At 43.3% G+C, this 27347-nt stretch overlaps 1 protein-coding gene across 1 annotated transcript in view; it reads left to right on the plus strand.

Moving 5' to 3' along the window:
• The window catches only part of POLR3A (RNA polymerase III subunit A), a 40236-nt gene extending 13123 nt beyond the window's left edge, over positions 1 to 27113 (plus strand). Inside the window, exons 12-31 of the mRNA XM_074296738.1 lie at positions 2125 to 2194; positions 2719 to 2846; positions 3058 to 3196; positions 4242 to 4406; positions 4732 to 4904; positions 6614 to 6725; positions 7567 to 7685; positions 8672 to 8809; positions 10315 to 10485; positions 10929 to 11042; positions 14352 to 14438; positions 14528 to 14610; positions 15930 to 16100; positions 16912 to 17005; positions 17161 to 17253; positions 21180 to 21344; positions 21454 to 21618; positions 22481 to 22612; positions 23434 to 23566; positions 25907 to 27113. Coding sequence (XP_074152839.1) covers positions 2125 to 2194; positions 2719 to 2846; positions 3058 to 3196; positions 4242 to 4406; positions 4732 to 4904; positions 6614 to 6725; positions 7567 to 7685; positions 8672 to 8809; positions 10315 to 10485; positions 10929 to 11042; positions 14352 to 14438; positions 14528 to 14610; positions 15930 to 16100; positions 16912 to 17005; positions 17161 to 17253; positions 21180 to 21344; positions 21454 to 21618; positions 22481 to 22612; positions 23434 to 23566; positions 25907 to 26055 — 2601 coding nt within the window. The 3' untranslated portion in view covers positions 26056 to 27113. The remainder of the gene's footprint in view (positions 1 to 2124; positions 2195 to 2718; positions 2847 to 3057; positions 3197 to 4241; positions 4407 to 4731; positions 4905 to 6613; positions 6726 to 7566; positions 7686 to 8671; positions 8810 to 10314; positions 10486 to 10928; positions 11043 to 14351; positions 14439 to 14527; positions 14611 to 15929; positions 16101 to 16911; positions 17006 to 17160; positions 17254 to 21179; positions 21345 to 21453; positions 21619 to 22480; positions 22613 to 23433; positions 23567 to 25906) is intronic.
• Positions 27114 to 27347: the final 234 nt, after the last annotated feature.

Consider the following 27347-nt stretch of genomic DNA (forward strand, 5'->3'; position numbering starts at 1 on the left):
CTTAGGAACTCATGTCCAGGGACTTAGGGAGCTAGTGTAGCTATTAATTGGCCTTACTCTTTAATTTGGCCTTTTTTCTCTCCATGTAAAATTGGTTGATGAGGCTAATTGTAAATGGTCCACACTTGGTTATTAATAGGATTTGGAAGGTTATCAGAAATAATGTTCCTGTCTCCTCCCCCCATCATTTCAGATGGTTCCTTAGAGAAAATAGAGCAGAACAGCACCAGCAGTTACAAAAGTCAAATTGTTCTTTGTTGTTTAGACTGGTGATTTCATTGAGGTAAGGGATTCCTGATGAGAAGAAAGACCTCCCTCTCTCATTGTAGATCATCTATTTACAGTGTTAAGAAAGTTGCCTGGAACTCTAAGAGTTAAGTCACTTGCCCAGAGTCACCAAGAGGATGTGTATCAGATGGAATTTGAATCCTGCCTGATACTTAGTATGTATATTTGCGTGGTTGTCAGGCTGTGCTTGCTGCCTCTTATTATTAGATGTCCTCATATATTGAATATCATCAGGAAGTAAGAGGTTCCCCATAAATGAACTTTCCATATAACTTAAACATGTCCTTCTTAGCTCCAATATTGTTTTATTTGAATGGTAAGAATTCTGAAATACTTTCTACTCTTCTCTGCCTTCTAAAAGAAAATCTATTGACTAACCTTTTCTTGATGATATTTTAATCTTTTCTTCATTGAACATTTATTTTTCAGTGATTCCCTCAGAAGCTATTAATGTATGTAGACTTTCAACCCTTCACAAATTGTTTCCAGACTATTGGGGTATTTAGTTCTTCTGCCTGTATTTTATAATGGCACCTGTTTTCTCCAAACTAATCTGCCCCTTGTTACTCTGTGTACCTGCCTTTAATAGAAACCTCTTATCCTTTGTCACGTTCTGAGGCTTCAGCTGCCCTTCCCCACCTACAGACATGATGTACTTCTAATTGGCTGCTTCTCTTTCACTGTGGTTGGGAAATCAGATAATCAAGCTTGTTGGACTTGTTAGTCTAAAACAAAGATAAATGGACTTTGAGCTTCTAAGGCCTTAGGGGCTTTTCCATGATTAAAAGTACATCATATCTTTGTATTCCCTTTTGGGGTTCTTGACTATGTCCTTACTCCAATCCTAGTTAAGATTATAAGCAAAGAGACCTCAAGATAAATGAGTTATAGTTGTGTTGCATTTTTAGAAAAATGGTCATTTACTTTAATAGTCGGGAATATAACATGGATTCCAAGCTATTTCCTGCCTTTCATATAGGAATATTCCTTGTTAAGAGTGCTGAAGATAAGAGTATTTTTTTCGTTTTGGCCAAGTGTCACTGTTTCTCTTCCTGAACTCTTATGATAGAAACTGACGAGCCATTAGTATTGGAGCTGAAGGCCCAAAAACATTAACTTCCTCCCACCACCCTGAAATGACATTGAATCCTGGTGTATCTGTTTAAAATGCCCTTGATCCCTAGGGAACCAGCCTCTTTCTTTCCCCATGATAGCCATGCCAAGATTAGTCACAAGGCTAAGTATAGTGGTACACACCTGTAATCTCTGCTACTAAGAAGGCTAGTGCATCTGGCCCAAGCTATAATAGGGCTACAAGGTAATCAGGTCTAGCACAAATATGGAAGCCTCCAAGAACAAGGGAGGGTCATAGTAGAGCTGTACTAAAAACTGAGCGGGTCAAAGCTTTTGTGCTGAACAGTAGGGGATCATGCCCGAGAGTGGCCAGTGTTCTGGCAGAATAGGACAGATGAAGAGTCCCAGTCTCAAAAAAAAAAAAAAAAAAAAAAAAAGACTAAGGAGAAAAAGCAAAAGTAAAGGCTAAGACTAGCCATCTGAAACAGAGATGTGGTCTGTTAGCCAAAGAGAAATTCAGTAGAGTGTCTGAGTGATGGTTTAAAATTTTTTTAAATGGCATTTTTTGAACTTTTAAAAAAACAACACTTGATCCTTCAAAGAATTGATTTTTGGGGAATTGTTGCTGAGGAACAGGTAACAAATAGTTATTATGTAATATGAAAAAAAGGAAGCAGTTCTTTTGTAAAACATTTGAAGAATTGTTGCAAATGATTCTAAATTATGGTGAATTATGGTATATTTAATCTTTTTCTCTTTTAGACAAAAGCAAACCTAGTAACACCAAGAAATGGGGAACCACTAATTGCTGCTATTCAAGATTTCTTGACAAGTATGTCACATGCCCATTTGAGGAGATGGGAAAGTAGGTGCCCATAGTACAGTTAGGCATTCAGGTGGTTTGTTTTTGTAAAATAGTATTTTTAAAAAATAATCACCAAAGTGTATTTTGAACATAGGTATGCTGAACTAAAATGTTAAAGGTAAAATAAATCATGCACATTCTCTATTCACAAGCCTTCTTTTTATAGACAAAGGAACTGGCCAGCAGAAGGAAAAGGATTTGTGTAGTGTCACAAAATTAAGTTATGGGGGAGCTGGTGCTAATTCTGGTTGGCCTGGTATCTTTGTATCTGTAAACAGCCTTTGCTAAAGGTTTTGAATTTGGTTTTCGTCACTTTTTAGGAAAGTAGATTATAAAATGTAAAGACTACATAAATGTTGACTGTTTTAATTAATTGGTTTATTACTACATTTGCTTGTAATATTTTTTTAGTGACTTCTAAGATTTATTTTAAAATGTGATCAGTGTATATTTTCCACTCAGTACTATTTTTATATTTTTAAAACTTCTAGGTGCCTATCTTCTTACTCATAAAGATACTTTCTTTGATCGAGCTAAAGCTTGTCAGATCATTGCTTCCATTCTAGTTGGCAAGGATGAGAAAATTAAAGTTCGTCTTCCTCCCCCAACAATCCTAAAGGTTGGTTTTTAGAAGTTTTGACTAGTGTGGGTTTATTGTTGGACTGTCTGTAGCCTGACCAAGCCTGTAAATTTTACTTGTAGGCAGGGATTTGAACTCACAGCCAACTTTGGCTGTTGTAATAAATCCATGATTTCTTCACATGACAAAAACATAATGAAGGAACTCTTAGTTAGCTGATTCTTTATCCTGATGTGTTCTCCACTTTCAGCCTGTCACCTTGTGGACTGGAAAACAAGTCTTCAGTCTCATCCTTCAACCCAGTGATGAGAATCCCGTGAGAGCCAACCTTCGAACGAAGGGCAAGCAGTACTGTGGCCGAGGGGAGGACCTTTGTGTTAATGATTCCTGTGAGTTAGGCCAAAGTTTGCTCTTTAGTGTATACCGACTAGGGAGGAGAAAAGTCCATGTTCCTTTCTTTCAAAAATTAGAAGGAGGCATTTGAAAGTGTTCCTGGGACTTTAGACAAAGTGTGCATTTTTCTTTCTTTCCCATCGTTAGAATACAACTCTACAAGCTTTGAAGAAAACTACAAAATTTCATGCCACAGTTAATATATTTTTCACTAAATACACAATTGTCATAAACATCAGGAACTTCTTAATGCCAACCTCCAAAAATCTGGAATTGACCAGCACATTGTTGTTTGTATTGTGTTTGGTAGTTTAAGGTTTTTATTATTATCTAGAAACGTGAGTTGACAGAGAAGGCGTGCGTGTGTGCATGTGTGCATGTGTGCATGTGTTTTCTCCTGACTTTCATGAGCTTCAGTTAAAAACGAAAGTAAGTTGAATGCCTTAAAAGCCTCAGAAATATTAGCATATTTTATGAATTAAAAATTTAATAATTAAAAAAGGAAGCCTGATTCTAGAGTCGGGATCAAGGTTTGAAATCTCCTTATTCCATGTGTGATCTCTGAAGGTCATCTTCTTCATCTGTAAAATGGAGGATCAGATAAGACCTCTCACTCTAAAGCCATGATTCTATAGAGCCCTAGCCAGAAAAGCATTCACATTTGAGCTTGACTTCTGTGGCCCAGGCTTTGAATTTCAAGTTCTTGAAAGGTTGCTTCTGCATCAGATACCTCCCTTCCCCCACCTCTAAAATAACAGTTAATGCTATGAGATCTCCTGGACTTTCTCCCCCCTCAACTGTGTGATTTAGGGAATGTTTGGCTCTTTGCTTGTCTGTTTGTTGGTTCTTTTGGGGTCTGGGTGGTGGAACTAGTTAGTTTTCAATTTAAATAAGTTGGTCAGAACACAAAAGCCCATTTCTTGTCCAAAAAAAAGACAACTTGGCCCCCAGTCAGCTATATACGCATGCCATATAGGCCTGCCACTTGTATCATGGTAGGTGTTCAAACTGATCTAAGCGAACTAACTTTTGTGCTTGTAGATGTGACCATCCAGAACAGTGAATTAATGAGTGGCAGTATGGACAAAGGAACTTTAGGATCTGGATCTAAGAACAACATCTTTTACATTTTACTGAGAGATTGGGGGCAGATTGAAGCTGCTGATGCGATGTCACGACTTGCCAGGCTGGCACCTGTTTATCTGTGTGAGTACTTCAGGGTCCCTGTAGGAATCATTGTGAAAAACAAATAATTCACAAATTATACTTTCTCACTGAAAAGCTCAATAAAGTGGCAAATGGAAAACAGCTGTTCTCATCATTTTAGCAGAGTTGCTTTTTTTCAAAAGTGAACTTATACTTGGATAAATTATCCATGTCTGTCACTAGAATCAACTGAACGTTCACCTGTTTTTCTATAAATTTCTGTTTACTTTTTTAAAAAATGTAAAAACATTCTGTACATTGACATCTGCATAGTATTTCACTAATTAAGATCCTCAGCATCTTAACCTTCTTTTCTGCACTGCAGCCAACAGAGGCTTCTCCATCGGAATCGGCGATGTCACGCCTGGCCAGGGACTGCTGAAGGCCAAATACGAATTACTGAATGCTGGCTACAAAAAATGTGATGAATATATCGAAGCCTTGAACACAGGCAAACTTCAGCAGCAGCCTGGGTGCACTGCGGAGGAGACATTGGAGGTGAGGCCTCCTGTCAGTGAACCTAATTGCCAAAAAGGAGTTCTGTTGGGTTAATGATTGTGAGGAGACATGGTATAGCTGAAGAAACTCTGGTGACTTCTGCAATCACTGGATCTGGATTCTAGTCCTGGCTCCCATTATCTACCATAACCTTGGGCTAGTCACCTTAGCTGTTAAGAGATCTCAATGTCCTGATATGAATAACCAGGACTAAATTATTTCTAAGTTATGATTGTTTCTCTTTTGGTTCAAACATTCAACGTCAAAAAACCCTAGACATTTGTTCATTTGGCCACTTGGGGTTGCTCTTGTTTCATCTGAGTATTTGGGGCCCATTCTACAGTTGTTTCTTAGCATTTGTTCCATCTTCAGCGTGGACACGTCATCATGTCATCACTGTTAGAAGAGAAGCTGACACTACTGCTTTGGAAATGGGTAATTTTTGAAAGGGCTAAAAACTATGTAAAAAAGCCTGTTTTTTAAATTACATTACCTGCTACTCTAGATTTTGTACAGATTTCATTGGCATTGTCAGAATAATTGTCAAGTGTTAATAGTCTGAAGAGATGGTCTTAAAGAAATCAAACTTAGCAGTCTTACTCTAAAAATAACTTTTTCTCTCCTCACTTTTTTCTTTTCCTCTCTTCCTCGCCTCCTCTTTGCCTTCCCCTTTTCCCTCTTTCTCTCTCTCCCCTCCTCCTCCTCTTGACTCTTCCTCCTTCCTATCTCTTTCCCCCTCTTCCTCTCCTTTCATTTTTTTGGACAACATTCTATAGAAATACTTGATGTGGAGAGATTTCCCAAAGTCACAAGACCTGACTAACTCATCTGAGTTGTTCCTTTCTTTTTTTTCCCCAAAGTGTATTATACTTTTTCAAATATAGTTTTAGCATTCATTTTTATAAGATCTTGTGTCCCAAATTTTTATCCTTCCTTACCTCTTCACTCTCCGAGACAGCAATTATTCTGATATAGGTTAAATATATGCAGTCCTTTTAAGCTTATTTCCATATTTGTCATGTTGTGCAAGAGAAATCATATCAAAAAGGAAAAACCATGAGGAAGAAAAAGAGTAACAAACAGAATCTATAGTTCTCTCTGGTAGTGGATGGCATTTTTCATCCCAAGTCTATTGGAATTGTCTTGGATCACTGTACTGCTGAAAAGAGCCATGTCCATCAAAATTGACACAGTCTTGTTGCTGTGTACAGTGTTCTCTTGGTTCTGCTCACTTCACTCAGCATCAGTTCCTGTAAGTCTCTCCAGACCTCTCTGAAATCATTCTGCTGATCATTTCTTATAGATCAGTAATATTCTATAACATTCATATATCATAACTTAATTCAGCCATTCCCCAACTGATGGGCATCCACATGGCCATTCCAGTTCCTTGCCAATACATGTGAGTCCTTTTCTCTCTTTTATGATCTCTTTGGGATACAGACCCAAAGAGTAAGTAATAAGACTGCTGAATCAAAGACTATGGGCAATTTTATACCCTTTGGGCATAGTTTCAAATGAACCAGGTAATTGCAAGTCATTTTTAAAGTTGTCTGGGACTTGTTTGGAAAGTTGGACAAAAAAATAATAGAGATAATTCAGTATTCCAATTTAATTTATAAAGATGAGTTTTAGAATTTGTCATACTTGTTAACTGATGCATATGTAATATTCAGACTCCTGTGTCTGTCTTTCTATGGAAATCTTAGGCATTAATCCTTAAGGAACTCTCTGTGATCCGAGACCATGCTGGCAGTGCTTGCCTCCGAGAGCTGGATAAGAGCAATAGTCCCCTTATCATGGCCCTTTGTGGCTCTAAAGGTAAGTCTGCCAGGAAAGGGGCTTCTTCAGCTGACTCAGCTTTTCTAAGAAAAGAGCTGTAAAATGAATGAATGAATGAATAAAAATTTTAGAGAGAGACAAAGAGAAGATATTTGATCTAGTACTAAGAGCAAGTCATTAGTTTTTTTAAGAATGGGGTAGAGGAGGATTAGCTACTTTTCTTTTAAGGAATTTATCTTTTTTTAAAAAATTCAATTTTATTTTCCATTCTGCAGTCTCTCCTCCTTCCCTTCCCATACATATTGTGTAATAAATATGTATGGTCATGTAAAGCAAATTCCTGCATTAGCCATGTCCAGATAAAGGAAAGAAAAGAAAAATATGCTTCTATCTGTCCTCTTGAATTCATGAAGTAGAAGTGAATGTTTTATCATGAGTTCTTTGTAATTATGGTTGATCATTGTGCTGGTCAGCATTACTAAATTTTTCAGAGTTGATTATATTTTCATTATTTCTGTTATTGTACAATTATTTTCCTGGTTCTGCTCTCTTTTGCATCAGCTCATAAAAGTTTTCCCATATTTTTCTGAAACCCTGAATTTGTAGCGTGATAGGATTACATCACTATCTTATACCTTAACTTGTTCTGCCATTCCTCAATTGATGGGCACCCTCTCTGTTTCTTTTTTTGTTTGTTTTTTGAGCATAAGATCAAATAGTGGAGTCACTGGGACAAAGGGAATACAGTTTGCTAGCTTTGGGGGCATGGTTCCAAATCTGCAAGTCTATCTTAATACCAGCTAGTATTTTTAAAAATACATGACCTTTTGTCATCAAAGATAATCAGCTCTCAGGTTGGATTCCTGATCTGTTTCTCTAGGTTCTTTCATTAATATATCCCAGATGATTGCTTGTGTGGGACAGCAGGCTATCAGTGGTTCTCGTGTGCCAGACGGCTTTGAGAATAGATCCTTACCTCACTTTGAGAAGCACTCAAAGGTAAGCACGATTAGAACCAGCAAGATTTTCAGGAAAATCCATCAGGAACTTAGACTGAAGTCTGTGAAATTTAAGATATCATTTCCATATGATATTAGTGAATAGTTTTTTTAGGTGTTCGCTGCTTGACTCATAAATAGACGTGTAGGTTGGTCACACAGAACTTAGCTGCATTCCTCTAGGTATCGTAGCTTTCCTGTAGAAGAAAAGACTCAGCCCAAATCTGAGTAATTAAATTGTAGCCGTTAAGGTCTAGTGAGATGTACAGATTATAATCTGTGTTTGTGCTTGGGTTTTTTTCCAAGTGCTTCAATATAATTGTTAGGACTAAAAGTATCACTCAAAGAATTGGGGATGTTGAGCTCCCCAATATTCCTTAGCTCATTTTTGAGCAGCTTCTTTAATGCTTTAAAAACACATAGGTGACCATTGATCTAATAACTATCGCAGTTGTCTCGTCACTGCTATGTGACATGCAGCTTAGCAGAACTCATTCTAGCCAGGCCTAGGTAAGATTACTTCATCTTTAAGGAAGAAGTATAAATAAAACCTGTGGCTTAGGAATCAATAGGCAATGTATGAATTGTCTTGAATCCTTATTGGGTTGAGGGATATACATTTTGAGGTATATTTTAAAATTATGAACCTTGGAAGGAGATGTTAGAATACTAGTAACTGAGTGGCTAAAAATCAAGGGGTCCGAGTTCTAATTTTGGGTCTGTCACTAACTGTGATAAAAGGTAAGTCAGTGTACTTATGAGCCTCAGTTTCCTCATCTCTAAAATGAGGGGGTTCATAGAAGTTTGAGCCAGAATGGACCTTGCAGATCCTCTTTTCCATCACCCTTAATCAGAAAAGGAAGTAGAGGCACTCAGAATCCTTCGACTACAAATCAGGCCCTTTTCCCATTACTTAGATGGGAAGATACCTATTGAAGGTCTCATCCAACCCTCAATTTTATATGTTTATATTTTTCTTCTATATAGCTTCCTGCTGCCAAAGGTTTTGTTGCTAATAGCTTCTATTCTGGTTTGACACCAACGGAGTTTTTCTTCCATACAATGGCTGGCAGGGAAGGGCTGGTAGACACGGCTGTCAAGACGGCTGAGACAGGATATATGCAGGTAAGTGGAGGAATTGCAAACCCTGATGTGTTTATGTGTTTCACACAAGTGCTCTCATTTCTCTAGTTTTTGCTTAAAAGGCAGGTCCTTTGATTCCAAATCTGTTCCAAACAGTCCCATTGGGCACAATGCACTCTTGTCAGGCAGAGCAGGTACCTGACAGTAGATGCAGCAGCCAGCCAGCCTCAGGCAGGGACTTCTCCTCTAGGACCACCCTTCATTGAAGGTTAGGCCATAGGCTTTTTGGTCCCCCGCTAGAATGCACACTGTTCCATAGTGCCAGACTTCGCATAGGAGTACTGGAGAGTTATATAAGTCAGGTTGTGTATCCTAACAAACCAGACATCTGACTAGGGGCCTGGAGCAGCTAGGCAGAACCTGACCTTTTAAATATTTACTGATAAAAGCATAATCTTAAATCCTGGTCACCTGAATTTGTATATTCATATGAATAGCTCTTGTTTTTCCAGTGCTCACATTTCAGAGTATCCCTGCAGTCTGCTCCTCCTCCAAGGGAGCCTTCCTTTGTAACCAAGAATTTAAGGGAGGAAAGGATTAGAAGTGGGGCAAAAATCAGTTCAAAAACACTGACTCAGTCTGTTGTGTTCAGCAACATTCCCCCTCTGCAGAGAAGCCCAGAAGCAAGCCCTTCTGGTGGCTCTTCCTGGGGACAGAACTCCCTCCTTGTCACTGCTCTTTGTTGTTGTGCTTCCTGTTTATATTGTTACATCAGTTCAGATAAGTCTTCCCATATGTTGATCACATTCCTTGCTTCTTACAGCATAGTCATAATCCATTGCATTTTCTAACAAGTTGTTTCTTATTTTACTGCAAGTTAGATTTGACAGAACTGTGAGGGGCTGTGAAGTGAGTTTGCCACTGTTGCCTTAATATATTTTGGGGTTTTTTATCTTTGCCTTTTTGATGTAGAAATGACAAATTTCCCAGAGCAATATGTCAGTGTACAAAAATGAATTCTGGTGCAAGCTATTTTTTTTTTCTGAAGTTTCCTAGGAGTTGCTGCTTATTGGTTCAACTACAAGGTTATCCCTCTTCCCCTTTTTTCTCTGTCCCTAATGAGGGACATTGACCCAATTCTCAGTAATGCATATTGGAGCATACAGGAGATTTGGCTCACTTTTTTTTTTAATGCAAAGCCATTGCACTGATGTAAAACCTAGGAGATTGAAGACAAAGTTAGAGCTGGCTCAGAACACTGAGTTTAAATAGTGTGTATTTTGAAATATATTGTATCCAGACATTTGCAAACACAAAGAGTTCTAAAGGATATGGTGTATGTGAAATCCCAATATATCTGTCATGAGAATTTTATATATACTCTATTTTGAAGGGGAGGGTGTTGGAGAATGTTTTTGATGTGTTTGAGTAGGACAGCCTTTTTATCCTGTAAGTGGTTATGTTAAAAGTTTGAATAAATTCACTTTATGGACACATAATCCTTTCACAGCAGCCCTAATTTTGCTTCTTCTTCATTTTTTCCTTAGAGAAGGCTTGTGAAATCTCTTGAAGATCTCTGCTCACAATATGACCTAACTGTCCGAAGCTCAACTGGTGATATTATCCAGTTTATTTATGGTGGTGATGGCTTGGATCCTGCAGCCATGGAGGGGAAAGATGAGCCTTTGGAGTTCAAAAGAGTGCTTGATAACATCAAAGTAAGATTTAACCTGTCTTCTGGATTTGGAGCTGGGATTAAAGCAAGGGTGCAGCTTTAACATGCAAGTGCCGCCTTAAGACTATACAGCAGCCAGGAGAATACCTTAGCCTTGTACTTCATCCTTTGATGAAGTCACCTTCTCTCTGATCTGGAGCATGAGTTTGGATTTTGTAAAAATCAGAAATTTTATTCATGTCCAATACTAGCATTTAATTCAGCACTTGCTTAAAACCACAGACAATTTGGACAGAGTCATCAGGAAAAACTAGTCCTATTTTCTTTTTGTGTATCTTTGGGATTGGGAAACTTAGCTAATTTAAACAAACTCATGAGCTGCTAAACTTTTAGATATACATATTCTGGTTGGCTAACTTTCTTATTTCTTTATGAAATTTTCTTTCATTTAATGCTACTCCTATTTTCTTCCATTTTAATCTTGAGGCAGTCTTCCCATGCCAGAGTGAACCAGCCCTCAGTAAAAATGAATTGGTGCTAACGACTGAATCTATCATGAAGAGAAATGAATTCCTCTGCTGCCAGGACAGCTTTCTTCAGGTAAATAGAATTTTACATGCTGTAGTTTTCCTAAACAAGATTGCATTTCAAATATTTTTGGTTGAGAACTACTCAGTAGAATTTTTGCTATTTAATATAATATTCCTTTATCAAATACTCAATATTGTGGTTTTTTTACCTAGACAGATTTTTTTTTAATCCAACATTATTTATCTTTTTTTTTTTTGGTGTGTGTGCGCTCATGCACACCTTTTACTTGAGCTACAGATGCTCTTGTATTATTTTACTTAGCAAGTGGAGAAAAATGCTGTAAGTGAAATAAATGGTTTTTTAAAATCCTTTGAATCTTCCCTTTTTGCTTTTCTTATCTTTACTTGTAGCAATTCTGTATCCAGAGGAATTTGTAGGCCCCTCCTTGTAAGATAATTGACTTTCTGACAGTATTATGGATCCATAACATTGGGTAGCTGTCCAAAATGAGGAAAGGCAGAATTTCATTGGCCTTCCCTCTCCACCTCCTTTTTTTCTTACTATAATATGCTCTAGAGCATAAGGTAACAAGGATCTTCTGGTAAAGAGCTTTTCTTCTTAGCTCATGTGCAGTTCAAATAACTACATGGAACCAGGAAATAAATTAGAGTCCAAAGTATAGAGATGATGTAGCTTTAAAAAGCATACCTGTATCAATTAGGAATGCATTAAGAGTAGCCTATCTTAACAGAGTTTTGGGTTTGGTGAACATACTCTGCTTTTGATTTCATCGATGAGTTGTAAGGTGGAAGGAGAAGGAACACTCCTGTGAATTTTTAAGACGTGTAAAAGCAGGAATATTTCCTAGTCTTTTTCTGGGGGATCTAGTTCAGACTTGCAAATTACATTTATACATTAGCATGTTAGTTTCTCTCAACTTTCTATTTACTTTTTTGTTTTTCCTTAACATTAACCCAGACAGCTTGTAAGGCACAAGTGAGGTAATGCTTTTAGCATGTTTTGTGGTTTGGGCACATGGTTATTTTAACCTGGAAACTACAGGGTTTTTTTTAATATTTATGTATATAGATAGATACACACATGCACGGCACACCCCTGCATACACATACACATATCTTTCCTATCCCTGCTAACTCTTTGCTTTAATTCTACTCCTTAACTTGTTGGAGCTACAGTATTAATAAGAATTTGAGATTTACTTGATTTCTCTAATTTTTTATGCTTTGGGTTCTGAGAAATTTGACTTTTTTTGTCATGGTTTCCTTTTCACTTTTGGGAAAGGATAGGTGGAATTATCTCTTAAAGATAATGTTTGCCCAGACTTCCTGGTTAGGCCAAGGCTTCCCCATCTGACAAGGAGTCTTCCAGTTCAGTCCAGATTACCAGTGCTCCTGTAGAGACATAGCCTTGAGCATAGCAGAGCTGTGGGCTGCAACTTGGACCTAAGGACAGTTCCCCCCATGTAGGTGATTTACCTAGCCAGGCTGGTCTCCTCTGATTGCCTCTCAAGCCGTACCTCATCTAGCAGATTTCATTGCACTGATCTCAAACTCTTTTTCTCTAGAGGAATGAACTCCTGGTAACTTGCCCATTCAAGGAGCCCCTGAAAGATTATTTCTATTGTCAAGGGCCTACATGTTGAAAGTGCAGCAGCTGTACTCTGGTTCTTTATGGGTGGAATAAATATGCTGTATTTTACCTTGCCTCTTCTTTCCACCCTCTTTACTGCCCCCTCCTCCTCAATAGAATGAATAACAGTTGTCATTCCAGGATCCAGAGAACTTTCAGGAAACTGCTGTGGAAAAGGCCCTGCTAGTCCATAAGTAGACTTGGTGCAAAGACCAACCCAGGGGAAGGTGCTGATGAGAGGTCTTCAGTACCAGAGTTTCCTGATAATTTCAAAAGGGGAAAAAGGTTGAATTCAAAGAGAAGTCAGATATTTATCTCATCCCAGTTTATAGTTGTGAGAATCGTTAAGTCTAATCCAAGACATAAGCTTTGGCACTTTTTTGTTGTTGTTTTTGTCCTTCTGAAATTTTCTACTTAGCAAGTGCACTAACTTTAATGAAATTTGCTTCAATGTTCTGAGTTGTTTGTAGAGTTGACTGATGTATGTATGAGGTTAGAAAAAAGTTAGTGCCTTTCTGAAAGGGAGGGTCCCATCTATCCATTATAGCCCTCTAGGGACATAAAAAGCCAGCTTTGGGTTTGTGATATTTATATTGACTTTTAATAAGGCCAACATGATGACAAGTAAGGTGGTATTAACCATCACAGATAAATGTGTGAAATTACTTTTTTTTCCCTTCATTTTACAATATACATTAGAATGTTAAAGTTAATAGGACAGATAGTTAATTTTTCTTCATAGCTAAACTTCCATTTGGATCACTGGCCTTAATGAACCTGGCTTGCAGACACTTATAGGAAAGCAGAAAAGTTGGTCACAGTTGGGAAGTTGTGACATTTTTTTCTCAAGGCAAATTTTCGAACTGTCTGAAAAATGACTTGTTTTGCATGACTTCACTTGTATGCTCAATGTCATATTTCTCAAGGGCTGGAGGAGGGGCAGAAGGCAGGAAGAGGATTTGTAACTCAATTTTTTTTTAAATGTTTAAAACAATTTTTAATGTATGTGGTAAATAAGTATCTGTGTGTGTGTGTGTGTGTGTGTGTGTGTGTGTGTGTGTGTGTGTGTGTGTGTGTGTGTGTGTTTTTTAAAAAAGAAAAAGGCATTTCTGGTAATACAGCCAGAGCATTTCTTAAGTTCCTACTCTTATATAAAGCTTTGTGCTTATAAAACAGGGCAGTGTGGTTTGTAGTTCATAGGTTTTCTTGAAAGGAAGAAAGAAGGAAGAAAGGAAAATTTTTTAATTAATGTGACCTGCCTAAGTCAATACGTTAAGGCTCTGTGGTTTTTAAATTAGTTGAGGCTACTCCTACTACCAGTTCAGATCACAGCTCCTCCATCATCGTGTAGTTCACACAGTAATGAAGCTTTCCAAATTGAAGTCATTTGGTCCTCACTCAAGGAACCTGTCTGGTAGCCTCCATAGTGCCTGCAAGAACTATTATTCCTCAGATGCAACCTCTGAGATCTCAGGATCCCCTCTGCATGTCAGAAAACTACTAGAGAAGGACTGAAATAGGGGTGGTTCTCCATTGATTTTGGAAATCACTTTGTAGTAAAAACATTGTCTCAAATCTTGTCTTTTATTAAATTTCTAACTACATAGTATACATCAGAGTGAAATTGAAAAAGAAGTTTCCCAAAGTCGTGGAAAATGTGTTATCAATATGGGTTATTCACACTGTTTTTTTTTTTTGTTTGTTTGTTTGTTTTTTTTGATTTTTCAGGAAATAAAAAAATTTATCAAAGTTGTTTCTGAGAAGATCAAGAAAACCAGAGATAAATATGGCATCAATGATAACGGAACGACAGAGGTAATGTCCTGTTCAGCATAGTTCAGCATATCATTTTTTAAATGGGTTGTACCTATTTCAAAATCTCCTTTCAATTTGTATTTTTTCAGCCACGAGTATTGTACCAGTTGGATCGCATCACTCCAACCCAAATAGAAAAGTTTCTTGAGACCTGTAGGGACAAGTACATGAGGTAGGAAGATGGGGCTGTCATGAGATTGGAAAGAATAAATTTAGAGGCATCTTAATGTCCATTGAAAACTTTTGTTGCCAATGCTTGATGACCCATATGGTCTGAGTTGGAAAAAAAACTCTACCTTGGAGGCTGTTTAGTCCAGCCTTGTATTTAAGCTGAGAATCCAGCAAGATAAACATGCATTAGCTTTTAGCTGAGCTTGACATCCTAGATGGTGATTCAGCCAAAGGTAGGAGGGAAACAAAGGGAAGAACGTCCTGAGAAGCCATGGAGGATGAGGGGTGGTCAGCAGTGTCCAGAGCCGCAGAGATAGTGGCAAGGGGGAGGTCTGAGATATTACCCCATCTTTGGCAATTCAGAGGTGGCTGGTAGCAACACATTAAATTTATGGAGCCCTTGCTTAAAGGGTAGACTCCTCTCTTCAAGGCAACTCCCCACTTCTGTGCAGCTGGACCCTCCTACTTCAAAGAACAAGTGGTTTGAATCCTCCATGGGAGAGCTTTTGCAAGGACTTAAAGGTGGTAGCCCTTGACTCCTCTTTCCTAGGATAAAACATACACACACCTCTCACTTCCTTCTACCAGCACAACTCCTGGTCTCTGCTCTCCTTCCCCATACGCCGCAGCCTGGCAGAGGGGGCCTTCTGGCTGTCCCTCTCAGCCTCCAACTCTGAATTTCTGGCTTCCTTTTTTTAAGAATTCTTTGTGTCAGGGGCAGCTAGTGGATCGAGCACCAGCCTTGAATTCAGGAGGACCCCAGTTCAAATCTGATCTCAAACACTTAACACTTCCTAGCTGTGTGACCCTGGGCAAGTCACCTAACCCCAGCTTGGGGTGGGGGGAAGAATTCTTTGTGTCTATCTGTTTTTGTTGGTTTGTTGGTTTGTTTGTTTTTTTATGGCATAAGAATATTTCATAATTTCCTTTAATTCCATTACCACCATTTTTTCAGCCATTCCCTAGAATAGGTAGGGAGGAAGATAGAGAAGTGCCCCACTCTGGGGGGTTTGGGGTTCTTTTCCACCCTAAGAGGACAGAGCGGTGTTGATTCATTCTCTGTTCACCAACAGCTTTCTCCAAAGGACTTGTCAGCCACGGAGGCTCTTCCCACAGAGCTCACGGCCCATTGCCTTTCACTTGCCCTGTGATGATGAGTTTCCATTTTAGTTTTAGTTCTAGCATAGAAAGGTATCATTCCCCTGTTATTCCAGGCCCTCTGCTGTCTCCTTGCTGCCTCCCTCTTGTGTCTGAGGCCGGCAGGCTCTCCTGGGGGCCTTGGAGCTGCCTTTGCCTGAACAGCATTCTGCCTTTTCCCAGGGCACAGATGGAGCCCGGCTCTGCGGTGGGCGCGCTCTGTGCTCAGAGCATTGGCGAGCCTGGCACACAGATGACGCTGAAGACCTTCCACTTCGCAGGGGTGGCCTCCATGAACATCACTCTGGGCGTGCCCCGCATCAAAGAAATCATCAATGCCTCCAAAGCCATCAGGTGCCGTGCATGTTTCTCTTCTTCACCCACACTTTAGCTCATTCAGCTAAAGAGTATGAATCCATGTGCCCTCATCCCCAGTGTCCATAGAAACCAGGGGAATGTGAATCTGTGACGCTTCTGGAGGGGTCAGCACTTCCTGGCTGTCAGGAAACTACTGGGCCCTGGGAAGGCTTGTCTGCCCTGGAGATGGCCTCCCTCCTGGGGCCTGGCGGGCACCTCCCAGGATCCGTCTTAGGCCTATGCCCAGCAGAGTCCAGGCTGCCACCCTCACTTTCTTGGTCTGGGAGTGGGACTGGCTACTCATGGCTCCTCGAATGCTCACCGGCTGTGTGACCCTGGGCCTCAGTCATTTCATCTGTAAAAATGAACAGATTGCACCCCACTGTCCCTAAGGCCCTTTAGACTTGTGATCCTGTTATCAATTGCCAGTCACCAGTGGCGTCAGAACAGAACAAAGCATGGTAGCCACCCAAGGAGTGCTCCTTAAAGGATCCCTGTTCCAGAGGGAGACTTCATTTTGCTCACCTAATCCCACTTGGTGAAAAGGGAGCAGTGTCTGCGGGTCCGTGTAAGGGGCAGGGGTTCTCCGGGGCCAGCGGGCACCCGAGAGGAGGGACAGGATCTCCGACACATCTCCCCGTGCATCTTCTCCGCCAGCCCCATGCTGCTCCTGATGGAGACCTGCCCGGGCCGGGAGGGGGAGCTCTTGTCTCTTCACTTGTCCTTAGCGAGGGATCTCCAGAGGCTGAGGAAGGGAAAGCGGAGCCAGGCTTTCTTACTCCAACGATCTCGTTCTGCCCTTCTCCAGCACCCCCATCATCACGGCCCAGCTGGACAAGGACGATGACGCCGACTACGCCCGCCTCGTGAAAGGTCGGATTGAGAAAACTCTCTTGGGAGAGGTAAGAAGTTCCCCGTGGTGGGGGTGCCGGGCCCGGAGCCCGTGCCGCGAGGGCGCTCGTCCGGGCCTGTGCCCTCCGTGCTGCCCCAGCAGCCCAGGGCCGGCTCACGGGCGGCCTGTCGGGGCAGTGCTGACGCTGGGCTCTTGGTGCTGCAGATTTCGGAGTACATTGAAGAGGTCTTTCTCCCGGATGATTGTTTCATTCTCGTCAAGCTCTCATTGGAACGGATCAGACTTCTGAGACTAGAAGTAAGTGCTCACGGAGCCCCTGCCCAGGATGGGACGGGCTTCTGGGGCAAAGGCCAGGACAGGCCTCAGCAGGTTCTGATCTCAGCCTGGGCTCCAGAAAGTACAGGAACTGGTCAGGGGAGAGAGCACCAGCACTGGGGGAGCGAGGCTGAGGAGGGGCCCGAGCGCACAGCAGGGAGGCTCGCTGAGCCCAGAGGGAGGTGGGTGAAGGGGAGTGGGAGAGCGCCCCCCGCTGGGGGGAGAGCGCCAGTCTGGAGAGGCCAGTGTGTGAGCACTTGTACCCGGAGGCCCTGGACAAGGCCCGGGGCGAGAACCCCCTCACACCGCTGTGTGCTCCCTCTTCCCTTCCTCACATGCTGCAGTCACATGTCCCAGGGCAAGTCAGCCTTAGCTTTCTTATCTGCAGAATAGGGCTGGTAAAACTTAGAAGGCCGGCCACGCGTCATGCAATTGTGAGTTTTTAATTTTCTTAGTGTAACAACATCCTTTAACTTCAAGCCTGGTCATGATAAATCAGAATAAGAACGAATTTGCTCTGAGTAAGTCAGAAGTCAGGTTCTATAATGGGACATTCTCTGCAAGTTAGACTCCTTGTCTTGTAATGAAATGCATTTTATATCTTCCCATTCTCATATTCTGAAAATAGATGGAGGAGAAGTTATCAGAGACTTCTCTCTGCCTGGAGAATTCAGGCCTGTGTCTCCTTGCAGCCGCCCTCTTCCATCTCTCTCTACCATCTGCTCCCGAGTCGTCCTTGTTTTGATCCATTGGCCCCTGGGTCACTCTCCCTCCTTTCTCAAGGAATCCATTTTGTGCTTCAGAGTCTTTTTACCAGGCTCAGCCCCTGCCTCAGTTCTTAGGCCATGAATGTAGGTGCTGGTTTCCCTGCAGGACCCCCCCCCCCCCTTCAACTTAACTTGTTCACCACAGGAGGGTCGTGGCCGCATCCTGCCTTCAGCACTAAGTTGCTCTACCCCAGTTCTTCCCTCTGTCGTTCATCTCATTGAGTCAGGGCTAAAAGAAGCTTCAAGGTCACCTGCTCTGACACAAAGTGAAGTTTACAGTGAGGCAGCTCAGAGCTTGTGACTCCCTAAGGCCACACAGCTTCGTTCCCAGGCCACTTTGCCATTCTGTTTGAGAACACTTGAGGGGCAACCAGATGGTGCAGTGGATAGAGCAGCACCTGAAGTCAGGAGGACCTGAATTCAAATCTGCCCTCAGAACTATGAACAACATTTTTTTCTTCAACGATATTAAATTTTGTGGGAAAGTGTTTACTTTGAAAAACAATTATTAAAACAGTCTATCCTTTACTGTCTCCTGCCTCATTCCTTCCTCCTTGCTACAACCTCAGTTTCTCCATCAAAACTGTTCTCCCATTTTCATTTCTGCTCTGCTTAAGCTGCTTTCCTTTTCTCACTATTTTGACTTCACAGAGTTTTCCAAATCAACTATGTTCTTCTAGCTGTTCTTTCTTGAACATTTTGTCAGTTTTATCATTCTTCACACCCTGTTTGTCAGAACCCAGTGGAAGAAATCATGTCACTCTGCTGACATTGCAAGTTCGTATCATCTGATCTCAAATGAGTTCTTGCTACCATGTGGCAAGTGTTTCCTTTTCATTGGTCAGCTCTGTCTCCCCTCCTCAGCAGCCACCCCACCCCTCTTCCCTTCTGACCCTCCCAGCGCCTCCCTTACTCTCTCGCTTTACTTCTTGGAATCCCTCGCCTCCACAAGACCCATCTGTGTCTTTTCCTGCCTCTTCTCCCCCTGCCCCCTCTGTGACTGCTGAGCTTCCCCCTCCTGTTCTCAGACCTCCAGCTCTCCCCCGGCCTTAAATCTTCACCTTCCCTCTGACAGTGTCTTCTTCGATGAAAACACTAGAAAGGAAGCCCCGTCCTTTCCGCCTGCCCTTTTCTCTTCAGGTTGGACTTGCTGCTCCTCGCATGGCCAGAACTACTTGCAGTCTCCCAATAGCTCCTCCCGTGACTGCGCTGCTGCCCCTCTGTGGCCTCCCTCCCTGCACATTCTCTTTCTGAATTCGTCTCTCCCTTCTCCATTGAATCAGCATCTGTCCGTGTCCTTCCCTATGGGTGGGTGTGGCTCTGGCTCCTTGTCTTCTCCCTTGGATTCAAGTGTGATGTCTGCAGGTGACTCCTGCTCTGACCCTCTCCCCAGAATTCCACCCGTACACCACTGCTGGGTCAGTGTCTCAGGCTATATGTCCCATAGCCATCTAGACTCAAGTCATCTGAAATCCATCCACAAGCCTTTATTAATAATTATACCAGCCATTGTGCTGATGCAGAGACAAAGATCGTGTCTGTTCTTGGAGAATTTTACGTCCTAACAGGAGAGACATTAAGGACAGCTCTAAGTATATAGAGATTGAATACAAGTCTAAGTGAGGGAGGAAGGACGCTTGCCGATGGGGAGTTGAGGACAAAGGGGGGGCCTTGAGCTCCCTCTGAAAGGAAGAGAAGCATTCTGAGGGGCAGAGGTGAGGAATTAGTCCATTCTGAGTAGAGGACACAGCAGGAGACAAATGCCGGTGTGAGGAGCAGGGAGAAGGGCCACTAGGCCGGACAGGGAAGGGCAGTGAGGCTGGGAGTGAGATTGGGACCAGGCCTAACAGGAGTAGACAGTTTGTCCTAGAGGCCCCAGGAAGAGTAGGAAACGGCTAGGATCCTCCTCAGCCAGAGTTCAAGTGGCCTGGAGGCCAGACAATTGGGGCACCTCCCGCACGTGTCTCTCAGAGCACTCCATTCTCCCCGGCAGCCGGGCCTACAGCCTTACAGCGCTCCTTCTGTGCTTTCCCTTGCTTGTTCCCCCTCAGTCAGCTGCCAAGTAGTGTCTCCTCTGCCTGTCTAGCATCTCCCATGTCCGTCCACGTCCTTCTCGTCACTTAGACAGCCACAACCTTAGCTCGGGGCCTTGGCCAGTGCAGCAGGCTCAGAACTGCTGTCGATCCAGGCTTTGCCATTTCTTGTTCAGACCCAGGCTCATCCTGTGACTCCCCTACTCAGAAACTGAGCAGGCTTCACTGCCTGCAGAGTGAACACCAGCTCCTTACCTCGACACGGAAGGCATTCTGCAGCCCCATTTCTTCTTTTGCTCCTTCACCAAGTCTGCGCTCCAGTCTCACTGTACTGCTAGCTCTCTGCTGCCTCTGAGCTCTGGGCCCCAAAACCCCGTCTCTCTTCGGGGCTCAGCTCAGTTGCCACCTCCCCCCATTAATGCTGTCTCCCTCCTTAATTATCCTGGGTCGTCACTTACTTGCATAGATAATTTGCCCAGAGAATGTAAGGTTCTTGAGGCCAAAGACAATCTTATTTTTGTTTTTCTGTTCTTATCATATGACATAGAATCTTGCCAGGAGTAAGGAGGGATGCTAGACCTGGATTTCAGCACCAAAAAAGAAATCCTCTTGTTTCTGCTTCCCAAAGAGGGGGGTCTGAGGTGACAGGTCAGAGGTGGGACCTAAACCCTTCAAAACTTCTTGCTTTGGGACAGCATCCTTCTATCAGCTATATCCCATTAGGTAGCAGATTTTTAATTAATATTGTTAAACATTAATAGGAGCCAGTTATCTACTTTCTGAATTATCCAGGCTCTTTGCTTCTTTGTTTTTCTTTTTTCTTGCCTTGTTCTTTTATCAGACAGAGGAGGGAAAGGAAATAAATGTCATTTTGACAGTGTGATTCTTAGCAACTCCAAGGCATGTGAAAAGGAAGAGGTTAATCTCTTGGGTCAAATGGGGTGGGGGGATTTCTCGGGCTTATATTTTAAGTAATTAGCAATTTGCAGTGATAATTTCATAGGCTGTTACGGGACAGTTGAGCTGAGGGAATAGAGCCCATTTGCCTCCCTTGGTGTGAAGGCTGCTGTTAGGCCCTAGTGCTATTCAGTTCTGTCTTGTGTCATAGGTGAACGCCGAAACCGTGCGTTACTCCATTTGTACATCCAAGCTGCGAGTGAAGCCCGGAGATGTGGCTGTTCACGGGGAGGCCGTGCTCTGTGTCACCCCAAGAGAGAACAGCAAGAGTTCAATGTACTACGTGCTGCAGTTCCTGAAGGAAGATCTGCCCAAGGTGGGGTCCTGCACAAGCCCTTCCCTTGCCCCGTGGGGGTCTCTGCCAGACACGTTCTAGAGCTGGCAGCCTGAAAGGCATCTCGGCCCCCTCTTCTGTCTGCCTGCAGGTGGTGGTACAAGGCATCCCCGAGGTGGCCAGAGCCGTGATTCATATTGATGAACAGAGTGGAAAGGAGAAGTACAAGCTCCTGGTGGAAGGTGACAATCTCAGGGCCGTCATGGCGACTCATGGTGTCCAAGGCACCAAGACAACTTCCAATAACACGTATGAGGTATGTGCGGCTCCTGAGGTTTCCCTTCTGCTGCCCCCACCCTCCATCAGAGGGGCTCCTGCACATGCTCTTCACAGAAGCTCAAGGGCCTTCATCTCAGGCTTCTTAGTCTAGCCATCTGTGCACCTTTGGTACTTGGCAGTTTCTGTGAGCTTTTCCATGCAGATGCTGCCTCCAGCGGCTCATATCCCATCCTCATCATTGCTCCCGTCTGCGTCATCCTGCAGCCTTCCACGTGCTAGGGTCTGCGCTGTCTGCACTGGTTATTCTTAGTTACTGCAATGAGGTCATCAGTCAAAGCCAAAGTGGTTATTTTTAAATTGGGCCACAAGTTAGCCAGACCACTTGAGGTCTGGTTGCCACATAGAATTTTAGGATTTAGATCTGGAGTTTAGGAGGGGACGATGACAAGCTAGAATTTGTTCTTGGGAAACAGTGACGTGGGGAACGAGAAGATTAGTCACTTGAAGACCTATTAATTAAGACTAGTCGTAGGACATAAGACAGATTTGGTTGGAGGCATTAGAAGGCATCTTCAAGTATTTGAAAGGCTGTCACCTGGAGGAGGTGTTAGAATTCTGCCGGGTCTCAGAAAGATGAACCAAGCCCAAGAGAAGCAGAAACGACAGAAAGGCAGCCTCTGCTTCGGCAGTGCTGGGTACAAATGCAACACACACGATTATTGAGGGTGTGATTTTCCATCACGAGGAATGATTCGGTAGGAGCTTCTTCTTCCCTGAGCTGGCAGAGGTGAAACATGCTCTGAAATAACAATTAAACTAGGCGATCACTAAGCTTCTGTTCAGAAGTACAGTCAGTGTACAGAAAAGGGCTCACAGCTTTCCCTCTTTGACCTCCTTAGGTAGAGAAAACCCTGGGTATTGAAGCTGCACGGTCAACTATCATTAATGAGATCCAGTACACCATGGTCAACCACGGCATGAGCATCGACAGGAGACACGTCATGCTGCTTTCGGATCTCATGACGTACAAGGTTTGTAAGAAGTCCTTTTGGCCAGCTGTCTTCTCCTCTGGACAAAGGCCTGGGGTGGGGGTGGGGGTTCACGTATCGCCCTGTGGAGCATTGAGATTGCGATATCACCTCCACCTGGAAACCAAAGGTCACCTCCATTAGCACATCTCGAGTTATGTTTCTTTGATGTGAGAACATAGCTTAAGCTCCAGAGGAAGAATGAATTGTGGAACTGGGAGGAAACAGCATGTGTATTTCTGGTAGTCTGTTATAATCTTGAGGATGGAAATAAGATGGTTTTTCTCTTTGTATCCTGAGCCTCCTGTAGCCAAGACCTTTTGTGTATCATGTGCTTGTAGTGAGCCCAGTTGGTTTAAAAGATGCTGGGTTACTGGACCCCGCTGTGTTGATGAATGGTGCCCATGGCCTGGGGGCCTGCTCTTTAACACGGTCTTTGCAGAAGATTCTGCCTTGAAAACTTGGTGATGCTGCCTGTGGGCAGAACTTGGCCATGTTTGGTGAATGGACGTTCCCAGCCATTGCTCTGTCATTAAGGAACTTTTCTGCACAAATTAGAAACTTTACACTGACATCAAGTAAAAGAAAGACATCTTAGGTTGAGGCTGTAAATTTGTTTCCAAGTTTCTCCTGACTGACCATTGCTGTTTTTTGTTGTATTGGAGCAAGTAGTGAAGAGATGGTTTGTGGAGGGGGGTGGGGGCGTTATGTGGGAGTGTGTAGGTGGGGAGATATATGTGGGGCAAGGGCATAAAGGGGGCGCACATGGTGGTGGGGTGTGGAGTGAAAATCCTGCGGCTCTGATTCCATCTCCTGTCCTGTAGGGGGAAGTTCTGGGCATCACTAGGTTTGGCCTGGCCAAGATGAAGGAAAGTGTGCTGATGCTGGCTTCCTTTGAAAAGACTGCTGACCATCTCTTTGATGCAGCCTACTTTGGGCAGAAGGATTCAGTGTGTGGTAGGTGTTTTAGAAGCGCCATGAGGAGCTCTCTTTTCTGATATTCTCCGCATCAGCTGGGACTTGTCAGTCACCTCATAAACCCAGGGAAGAAACTGTTAGAAGACCAGAGCCTCAGACCTTGACATTGGGCCCCAAAGCCTGATTGGTTTCCCATCTCTATCCTTTTGTCTTTGAACATAAGTGAAGTTGGCAAAGGGAGCGACTGGGTGTGCAGTGGTTAGAGCGCTCGGCCTGCAGCGAGGAAGCCGACTCCAGATAGGGCCTCAGGCACGGACTGGCTGGGTGATCCTGGCTAAGTCTCTTAAGTTCTGGTTACTTTAATCCACTGGAGAAAAAAATGACAAACCACTCCAGCATCTTTGCCAAGAAAACCCCATGGGCAGCATGACATGCTGTGTTCCACAGGGTCACAAAGAGTCATCCACAACCGAACAACAAGGGCCAGGAAAAATGACTTATTTATTGGAAAGTTGTTGGAGTCTGTGCTTCAGCGGAACTGAGGCCAGACAGAAGAAATCGGGCAGTAGACTTAGAGAAATGTAAAATGAGAACTCAGAGCGTTGCACTGGACTAACAGTGTGACCAGATTCATTGGTTTGGGGGAGAGACCAAAAGGAACCCCTTGCCATCTGCCTGCGAGGTTTCTCTGGATTGATTTTTTTTTTTTTTTATTATATATATATATATATATATATATATATATATATATATATATATATATATATATATATTTTATAATATTATCCCTTGTATTCATTTTTCCAAATTACCCCCCCTCCCTCTATTCCCTCCCCCCGACGACAGGCAATACCATACATTTTACATGTGTTACAATATAGTCTAGGTACAATACATGTGTGTGAATATCATTTTCTTGTTGCACAATAAACATTAGAATCCGAAGGTACATGCAACCTGGGTAGATAGACAGTAGTGCTAACAATTTACATTCACTTCCCAGTGTTCCTTCTCTGGGTGTAGTTATTTCTGTCCATCATTGATCAACTGGAAGTGAGTTGGATCTTCTTTATGTTGAAGATTTCCACTTCCATCAGAATACATCCTCATACAGTATTGTTGTTGAAGTGTATAGTGATCTTCTGGTTCTGCTCATTTCACTCAGCATCAGTTGGTTTAAGTCTCTTCTGGATTGATTTTTAAGGACACCAAAGATCATGAAGTCAGAATAATATTATATTCCCTCCTCTGTAACAGCTGCTTATCTAAGTGTTATTGCTGTCAACAAAACAGCCACATAACAAGCAGGGTCAGAATTTTAAAATGGCAGAACAGACAGAATGGCCAAACATTTTCCCCAGGTAGAGGATTGCATATTAGCTATGATAACGCACAAGCCAACTCTTTACTGTTTTGTGGACCAGGCTTGTCCTTTCTTTGGTGAAGGAAGATTCCCCCCTCTCATCACTTGTGTCAGCATCTGCTTTGTAATTTGCAGTTTAGATTCAGGGTCACCTGCCCAGCAGGTACCAGAGCCTGTTTCTCTGCCCAGCTTTAATTAGGAAAGTGCCCGTCGGGCTTGTCCTGAGGTGTTGGGCTCTTAGTAACTAAGGAGCAGGGCCCAATGGGTCAGGTCCATATGCTTCAAGAGCCCTGAGTGTTTCTTTCCATCAAAGGGTCCTGGTTAAAACAGAAATGTACTACAAGTACTTTGTCTCCTGATAGCATTTATCAGATATTTTTGCAGTCTGAATTCAGTGATCTCAAAAGCAGGAGCCCTGCTGATTGCCATTGGCCTGGCAGCCTCTCAAGGTGCCACCTAATCTGGACACAGATGGAAGAGCAGAACTTTCTGGTCTTTCTCAACTGCCAGCAAATAGCCAAGTCTATGGGGCAGAACCAGACTGACCCCAAAGGCACCCACGGTCATTTGAGCTCAAGCACATCTTGAAGTGAGAGCAGGAGCAAAACTGGAGCCCCTCCAAGGGGCTTGTTTATAAGTGGGGAGGGAAGAAATATTTCTTGGCCTTCAGCTCCATTAAAACATCTCAGTGACTGCTCACAAGGCCCCACAAGAAACTGGTCCAGGCTCCCGTTTCATTTCTGAGAGCCCTAACCAAGAACAAGAGATGTGCATTCTGGTCTCATCTCTATCGGTGGCGTACAGGTCACCTTGAGCTGGTCACTGACATGGAAGGGCTGGAGGGGGTGGTTTCTGACCAAATCTGACATCGTCTTGTAACTAGGATCCTGATTTTAAAAACAGCTTGTTTTACCTACACATGCCTTTTAGGGAATGACCTAAAACACAAGGGGTCAGATCATTATTGAAAATGTACCTCTAAAAGCTTTTCTAACCTCTCCCCTTGCTTGTTCCAGGTGTTTCTGAGTGCATTATCATGGGAATCCCAATGAACATTGGAACCGGGCTCTTCAAGCTGCTACATAAAGCCGACAGGGACCCGAACCCTCCCAAAAGGCCCCTCATCTTCGATACAAATGAATTTCACATTCCCCTTGTCACATAGCACACGTCAGAAAATGGAGCAGAGACAGTCCTAATCTTGAGCTCCCTTTCTTTGCCAGCCTGTCTGGAAAGGAGGAGACTCGGGGGGGCTGTTGCTGTGTTAACAGTATTGTCCCCCCCAGAGCCGAGCAGAGCCTCCCGACGCCAGCATTCTCAGGATGTGCGTCCCAAGGAGCAGCACCTGCCTCACCCTGGATTTGGGGAGATCATCTGGGGGGCTGAAGAACACCCTATTTGGGACACCTCAACACCAAGCTCCCTCCCAGCCCGATCCTAGCAGATGCTTGCCATAAAGTGTGTCCATCTTGTGGGAGGACTCCTGCTGGACACACCCCTGCTCTAGTGCTCTCTAGTCCTCAGCCCCTCGGGTGGTTCCAAGCATCTTCCCTGCCAGAAGGACCTAGCTCCTGCCTTTTGTTTGTCTTTGGATGCAGGGATCTCCTGATGTGATGTGCTTGGGTAAAAGTGATTACTGTTATTTATTTATTTGGTTTAGAAAGTTTAATGTTTTTTGTTTGGTTTTGAGCACAAGGAACTACAAAACCAGCATTGAAGTAGCACTGGGAAAATTCCCGTGGAAGCCTGTAGTCCTTCTTGGGAACTGCTTGCCATCCCGACCGAACCTGGACCACTCTCCCCCTTCTCTTATCTGCCCCACCCCGACCACAAGGCAGTTTAAGAGGCAGCGTTCATGTTCTCCTTGGAGTGTGCTGCCCCTTTATAATCCAAGCAAAGTTTCCAGGATTCCAGGATCCAGCCTCTCTATTGGGGCCCCTTGTGAAGCAGGGGCAGAAGGCAGGGCCCAGGGCCGAGCAGGGCCATCGCTGGCTTCCCTGCTCTCTGAGCTCTAAGAAGGCAAAAGGAAGCCATTGATCCAAGACAAACTCCTGGAAAGGAAGGGCCTGCAGCTGATGGGGGCGGAGGAAAACTCAGAGAGGAGACGCTGGTGGGTTGGTTTTCTTATAAAAGAAACTTCCACTTCTTGGTATGAAAACGGCTAGCTTCACCAAGCTTGCCAATTAAGTATTCGACAGTGAATTAAATGTTTAAACAGTAAAATGTGTGCATGCATGTGTTTCTTGCCATGGAGATAGGCTCTAGGCTCGTGCGTGTATGTATATGTATGTATGCATACATGCTCGTGCTTTGGTGGGGACAGGGCCGCTTTGCTGTCAGAATGACCTGGGGCACGTAATGCTGGGACCAAGGACACACCGCCTAACTCCCAGCATCCCCGGGCAGCCGGCTGTGGCTGTCAATTCTGCGAGCATTGCCCAACCTGTGTTAGAAGAC

This window comes from Sminthopsis crassicaudata, chromosome 2 (genome assembly GCF_048593235.1).
Source record: "Sminthopsis crassicaudata isolate SCR6 chromosome 2, ASM4859323v1, whole genome shotgun sequence".
Classification (NCBI taxonomy): Eukaryota; Metazoa; Chordata; class Mammalia; order Dasyuromorphia; family Dasyuridae; genus Sminthopsis; species Sminthopsis crassicaudata.